The 7,149-nt window shown below is 48.5% G+C and overlaps 1 protein-coding gene across 1 annotated transcript; it reads left to right on the top strand.

Moving 5' to 3' along the window:
• Positions 1–3,829: 3,829 nt before the first annotated feature.
• On the top strand, positions 3,830–6,856 carry LOC104464977 (sulfate transporter-like). The gene is made up of 2 exons (XM_010077860.1): positions 3,830–4,447; positions 5,258–6,856. Exons 1-2 carry the CDS (start codon positions 3,830–3,832, stop codon positions 6,854–6,856), a joined length of 2,217 nt encoding a protein of 738 aa, XP_010076162.1.
• The last annotated feature ends 293 nt before the right edge of the window (positions 6,857–7,149 follow it).

Raw genomic sequence — 7,149 nt, 5'->3', positions numbered from 1 at the left:
TGTTAAACACAATCCATACACTGACACAGCAGCAGAGACTTCAATTCTCTACACTTACCCATTGCAAAATGCCTGGGTAACAAACATGGACCCAGACAATTTCATGATTTTTTTCTACTCTAAGGCAGAAAACCAAAAAAGCTCACTGCTGCTTTTTCCTTGTACCTGGAGCTTGGGTTTCCACGGCTCTGTTTCTAGCAGGCTGCAACGGCTGTTGCATAGATGGATGTTACATTGCTCACATACCATGCTGTAAATGAAGAATTTGGATTTCATGCTTTCTGCTTGTCTTAAAAACAGAGGGTGCCATGTTACTGGCAGGCGATGTGCTGTCTACCCTTGCATTGTTTAAGATAATACCATCTGTCCAACCCAGCCGTGCCCAGAATGGAGCTAACCAGCCAAGGGAGTTTATAGTGGCAATAAAGAACAACCCTTGAAGATGCATTTGAAAACAAGCAAACTGCAGCAGTTAGCTGTAGTGACCTTGCAGTTGGAAGGCAGTGCAGCCTTAGCTAGCTCAAAGTCACACAAAGTTCCGTTGTGGGTTTCTTTTTTTTAAGCTATCTGCTGCACGTTTTCTAGAGCAAATGTGAAGTGTTTGCAGTTTCCGCCCTTGTCTCACCTCACGCAGTAAGTGATTTCAGAGATATGCACAGAGTTCAGTGTCACCAAGTATGTTCTCGGACCCTCTCTGCCAGGACAGAGCACGTAAAACGGCCTCTCCTCAGTGCCCACAGCCAGAATTTCCAGCGCAGGTTGGACCGTGCAGAAGCTGCCCTGGCATGAAGGCTCGCTGTTTCGCGGAAGGCAGAGCAGAGAACCGAACAGATGGGGAAGCCAGCTGGGACAAGGAGCTCAAGAACATAATTGCAGGGAAATTGCAAGGAATATTTTAAAGTCAAGTATACAAAAGCAACTGGGAATTTGCACACACACAAAATTGTAGGTAAGGCTTTGGTAGGAAAAAAAAATTGTAGGTAAGGCTTCAGGCTTAATGGAAAGGATAATCAGATTTGCAAAGGATGGCAGGGGAGGCACGGAGAAAGAGGCAATGGAAAACCAAACTGCTCACCAAAACCTATGCTTGTGAGAGATAAAAGAGCATGGCTTTATCAATACTTACCAAGCTATATCAGGTGGTAAAGGAAATCATAACAAACAAAAGAGTTCCAGTATATATCAGTGAAGATGGAAATGGAAGGAAAAGCAGCAATGGGCAGCGAAGGCAGGGCGGAGGTTAAAGGTACCTGGATACTCTCACAAATGGAAAAACGGCCTTCTCCCACCTTCATGGTGGACAGATCACAGATCCACATATGGAAATGAATGCTTCTTAAATAATAAAAACCCAAAGATGGATTGTGCTTAGATATGTTTTATCCCAGCCAACAAGCCCACTTAAAAGACCAGCCTGGCCAGCTCCCCAGTGACTGACTCACCAGTTCTTCAGTGGCTGAATTTCAAGATGAAGGAATCCTACAGAAAATGGAAATGTGGGCCATTTGCTAAGGAAGAAGGTGGAAAAGGAAAATGAGTGAGTAGAGGCAACTTCAGACAGGCCAAGACACAAAATGAACTATAACTAGGAAGGATTATAAAGCATATGAAGGGATCATGTTTTAAGGACAAGAGGAACAACAAGGCTAAGGAAAGATACAGCCCATTAGTGAGAGAAGGGGAAGGGAGAGGGGAGCTGTCAACAGATGTACCTGGAAATACATGAGCTGTGGATGAATAGCAGAGGAAAAATAATTCATATAAATAGATAAATACATGGAGCAGCTGTCTCCCCTGCCATGTGCTCTCATTTTTTCCTGCTGCCAGAGAGCATCGATGTTTCTTATTTATTTACTTCTAATTACTGAGATACAGACTTCCACTGATGAGATAAATGTAACTCAGGATGCTGATCTTCCCCTCCTCTTCCCTCAGGGTGTCTCCCCAGCATCTAAATCAAAGCCTTGTGAGATCACCATCTCTCCATACCCTACACCATCTCTCCAAAGGCTGTGGGCTCTCAGCCCCCTTCCCAAGCCCAGAACACAGTCAGTGCCAGGAGCAGAGGCAGGGACCAAGCTGCGTGACTGCCAGCCATTTGTCCTGCTCCGTGGGGCAACGGCACATCCAGGAAAATCTTAGAGACTAGGTCAATGGAAAAGAGAGAGTGGAGAATGAGGCGAGTGGGAGTGTGTGCTGAGAGGTCTGATGTAGGTTGTTGGCACGGATCACAAGGGCAGAACAGTTACAGCTGGTATTTTTGAGGCTGCTATTTCAATTCAGGATGATGAGACATTACCTTTTTTCCTGGCCACTAATGCAATTATTCACCTTTACCTACAAAGGAAATGCAATCCTGCACTTTACTGAATTGTGCTTACTTCTGCAAAGCAAAATCCCTTCTTACTTTTGCTGTGGTCTCTAAAAGGCATGTGCAAAATGTGGATTGTGCAGATTTGACACATATTGCATTCTTCTGTCTTCCTAGAAATAACCTGTGTCATCGCACCTTTGCTGTCTGTGCAGAGGAAAACCTGGGAGGAGAAGCTCGGCAGGACTCGGGCAATGATGCTCTCTCAGTTCAGGGAGGGGCAGAGCAATAGCACACGCAGGAAGATCTATTTGCATCATTCCCCTTGTTTAGCAAACACATCTCCAGATACCAGCAATACTGTTATCTGGCAGGAGCACTTCTCTAAAGCCCTTCAATCATCCTTAATGGCCAGAACAAGTTTTAATCAAAAATACTCTCCCAGAACAATGTTTGTTTTGACAATACAGCTCTGGTTGGCCGGCTGCACCATCTTCATGGGCTGGAGTGAGATAAAAGGGCCAGTTGCTTGGCTGGTAACTCACAGCTCTTCTCAAGGGAAACGGCGCATGGTCCAGAGGAAGGCAAAGGGAACAGATTTGCAGTTGTTAGCCCTGTACTTTCTCTGAATAGTGTGTGCTGCAAGGTGAGGAGACAGGTCTGTCTGCCGGGGAGAAGCTCCCTGTAGTAAGGAAACACCCAGTGTATCTCCCCACAGACAGAGGTAAGAGATTTGGGTTGGGACTAGTGATGTGAAACGAATGCGCAGGGCAGGGGAATGGGATTTCTCATTGTCCCAGTTCAGCTGCTGAACTGCAGCCACCCTGGGTCTCATTTCAGGAGAATTTATCGGTGTGTGTGTATTGTTCAATTTTGATAAAAAGGTATGTTCTGTTGCAGCTGTGTTTACACTGAAAAACTTGGAGTAGCTCTGGAAACTATATGTGTTACTTAACCAGACTGGAAGAGCTGGATGCTTTCATTCTGCAGACAGGAGCCCCTGCGATGGGCCTGTTTGATGCAAACCAGCAACGTAACTTAAAATTTTGAAATTATAAAGGAAAAATTATTTTGCAAATTACCTCCCTTATGCACCTGTTACATCCCTAAAGCATCACTTGGAATATCTCAATATTTTGAAAATAGCTTCCTGAAGAAGTTTCAATTTCAATTAAATAATATTGTCTGATCATACCCCACCCTGCTGCTCTGTTTTGGAACAAGAAGTGTGTTAGGAAGGAGCACAGGGGTCTCTGTAGCTCTGTCCCTGATGTGGACATCTGTGCCAGTGTGAATGCTATTTAAACCATGGTCTCAGGGTTGTGGTTAACCAGGTCCATAAGTGAACACAAGCAAATCAACAGGCACCACGGGAAAGTTTGATTTTTCTGAGATTATTTTCCTTCATTTATTTATCTATGCAATCTGCATGAGCCCTGGAGCTAAGCAAAGCACATGCTGTACATGACTGCAACGCCTCACGGCTGCCTGTTCTCCTGCTGTAGCTCTCCGGGTGCAATGGAGGACGCGTCAAGCCAGAAGTCAGGACAGGGCAAAGATGTCCTGAGCTCCCTCACACCAGGAGAGAGTCCTGCCAGCTTCAGACGTGTCAAATTGGAGGAGTATGAGCCTGCAGGCTTCAGCGCCAAGGATCTCATCCTAAAGAAAGCCAGAGAGGTCTGCACATGCAATCTTCAAACCATTGTCACCTTCTTCTGCCGGCTGTTCCCAGTGCTGGAGTGGCTTCCCCATTACAATGTCAAGACGCAGTTGCTTGGCGATGTCATATCTGGGCTCCTGGTGGGGGTGGTTGCCATCCCTCAGTCCATCTCCTACTCCCTCTTAGCTAGCCAGGATCCCATCTATGGAATCTACACCAACTTCTTCTGCAATATCATCTATGTCGCTATGGCTACTTCACACCATAACTCCGTGGGCTCCTTCGGCGTGCTGTGCCTGATGATCGGGCAGTCTGTGAACCAGCACCTCCAGCTAGCAGGGTACAGCGATGACAGCACAGGCTCTTCGCTGGTGGGCAACTCCACCTCCTCCAGTAACGGGACGGCTGGCTGCGACAGGAGCTGCTACGCCATCACTGTGGCCCTTTCCTTAAGCTTTCTGGTCGGTCTTTACCAGGTACAAATATTCACTGTTGTGCTGTTTCCTGTCTCTCCTTTCCCTGCTGGGAACTTCTCTGAGCTAAAGATCTCTAAGCTCCAGTCTTGGTTCAGACTTAAAAGTCATGAGAAACTTTTCTTGATGTGAGGAGATCCCGACACCCTTGAATCAAATGTAGTGATTTAGAAACCCCCAAACATAGCTGAATGGGGTTTTGTTTCCCCCATGTGATAGGCCATGTCCTTGGATGTGTCTGAAACATCCTTAGGATCAGACACAGCACAAGAGGAGAAGGAACTGTGAACGATCTGGAGCTGGGCTGGCTCCTGATACAGGTTAGGGCAGGTCTGGGGCTGGCAAGAACTGTCCTCGAGGACCCTGCCATCAGCAGGGGCTCCTTCAAAGGCCATGTCCCCACTGCCTGGTCCTAGCTGTCACTGAACAGCTTCAGGCTCTTTCACTGGGACAACCCAAATTCAGTGTGTCACACCGGTTTTATTCCACTGGGTGATACATGCGGGTGCTTTGATGTGGTTGCTGCCTTGAATTCCAGTGTGAACCATGTGCCCTTATTGCTTGTAAGGAGACAGTGGCAGGGACCTTGTAGACTTCTTCGTATGGCATCTCTAGCCACAGACGAGTGTTACAGGTAGGTCTCTTTAGTTCTTCCTGCCCCAGAGTAACTGCTGAAGACAAAGTCCTCTGCCTCACTGGATGCTCAGCAGAGTAGCCAGAGCTGCTAAAGCAGGAGCAAACTGATATAAATTGCCAGCCACCTCTTCCAGCCCTCCTCATCCATGCTAAAGGTATGGCTGGCTTGCTTTTCAGATTCTCCTGGGGGTTTTACAGCTGGGCTTTGTGGCTGTCTACCTGTCAGAACCTCTCCTCAGTGGCTTTGTGACCGGCTCCAGCCTCACCATTATCACCTCCCAGATGAAGTATCTCCTGGGACTGAAAATCCCTCGTCACGAAGGGGTGGGGTCCTTCATCCTGACGTGGATTGACCTTTTCAGATACATCCAGAACACCAACATCTGTGACCTTGTTACCAGTCTGGTTTCTTTGGCCGTCATAGTGCCTGTCAAAGAGCTCAATGACCGGTATAAGGAGAAGATGAAGGCCCCGTTCCCCATAGAGCTGCTGGTGGTGATTGTAGCCACGGTAATATCGCACTACTGTAACTTTGGAGAGCGGTACAAGTCTGCTGTTTGTGGAGATATCCCCACTGGTTTCAGGAAACCCACTCTACCAGATATAAACCTGTTTTCCAGCCTGGCAGTTGATGCTCTGCCCATTGCTATTATTGGCTTTGCCATGACTGTCTCCCTGGCAGAAATTTTTGGCAAAAAGCATGGCTACGCTGTCCGTGCCAACCAAGAGATGATCGCCATTGGCATGTGCAACCTCATCCCTTCTTTCTTCTACTGCTTTGCCAGCTCTGCGGCCCTGACCAAGACTCTGCTGAAGGAGTCCACAGGGACCCAGACCCAGGTCTCTGGCCTGGTCACCTCCCTGGTACTGCTGCTAGTGCTGCTGTGGATCGCCCCACTCTTCTACTCGCTGCAGACTTCCATCCTGGGGGTGGTCACCATCGTCAACCTGCGGGGGGGCCTGAGGAAATTCCGTGACACCCCCCGCATGTGGCAGATCAGCAAGCTCGACACTGTGGTGTGGTGGACAACCATGCTGTGCTCAACGCTGATCACCACGGAGATCGGGCTCCTCGTGGGCGTCTGCTTTGCTCTGCTCTGCATCATCTTCCGCACGCAGAGACCCAGGGCCACGCTCCTGGGCAAGGTCAGTGACACAGAAATCTATGAGGACCAGTCTTCTTACAAGCAGCTCAGCAGTATTGCCAACATCAAGATCTTCCGCTTTGAGTCATCCCTCTACTATGCCAACAAGGACTATTTCAAGACTGCTCTCTACCAGAAAACGGGGGTAAACCCTGTCCTGCTGGCTGCTAAGCACCAAAAGGTGGAGGCCCAGGCAAATGCAGACAAAGGCAACAGCAAGAGTTTTTTTGGCACTAGGTTTGACTGCCTGAAACCTGCCAAGAAAAGGGCCGAGAGGCCTCCAGCAGATACCCATCTTCCCTCCGTAGATATGCACACCTTAATTCTTGACTGTGGGGCAATGCAGTTTATAGACACTGCGGGTCTCTCTGCGCTAAAGGAGATACACCATGACTACAAGGAGATTGGTGTCCAGTTGCTCCTGGCCAACTGCAACCCTTCCATCCGCCACCGACTCCGAGAGGGAGGCTGGGCTGGCACGACGGACAGCGGTGGGGAGCTGGCTTTCCACAGCGTCCACCATGCAGTGCAGTTTGCTGAGCAGTGGTTCCATGCACAGCAGGAGGAGAGCAAGGAGAGGAAGGATGCGCTCCTGGACCCTGAAGAACTGAGCTTCCAAGCATCTTTGTAGACCTGTGTGTGAGGAATGATTTCTAAAGGGGATGGGCTGGGTATGTACGTGAGAGCAGTTTTAATCTTTGTGCAGCCAGAGCATAAAAAAAAAAAAAAAAACTTTGATGAACTGTCAGCAGCAGGCATGGGGCAGGATTGGGGAAGGTGTGGACTTCAGGAGAGGTGCCAACAGGCAAATAATCTGAGAGGCATTTCAAGGTTTTTCGTGTCGGTAAAGAGCCTGGATAGCTTCTAACCCTCCTGCTTTTTGGAAGGGGCTGTGGAGGGAGGAGACGCCGTGCAGGGAGAGGG

This window comes from Pterocles gutturalis, unplaced genomic scaffold (assembly GCF_000699245.1).
Source record: "Pterocles gutturalis isolate BGI_N339 unplaced genomic scaffold, ASM69924v1 scaffold15328, whole genome shotgun sequence".
NCBI classification, from domain to species: domain Eukaryota; kingdom Metazoa; phylum Chordata; class Aves; order Pterocliformes; family Pteroclidae; genus Pterocles; species Pterocles gutturalis.
The sequence above is the reverse complement of the archived record's forward strand: the minus strand, read 5'-3'. Positions and strand labels throughout refer to the sequence as shown.

Bases quoted from the DNA above. Each gene is read 5' to 3' on its own strand.
- LOC104464977 (XM_010077860.1), top strand. From the start codon at position 3,830: ATGGAGGACGCGTCAAGCCAGAAGTCAGGACAGGGCAAAGATGTCCTG. The intron at 4,448-5,257 runs GTACAAATATTC...CTTGCTTTTCAG, and splicing joins TTCTGGTCGGTCTTTACCAG to ATTCTCCTGGGGGTTTTACA.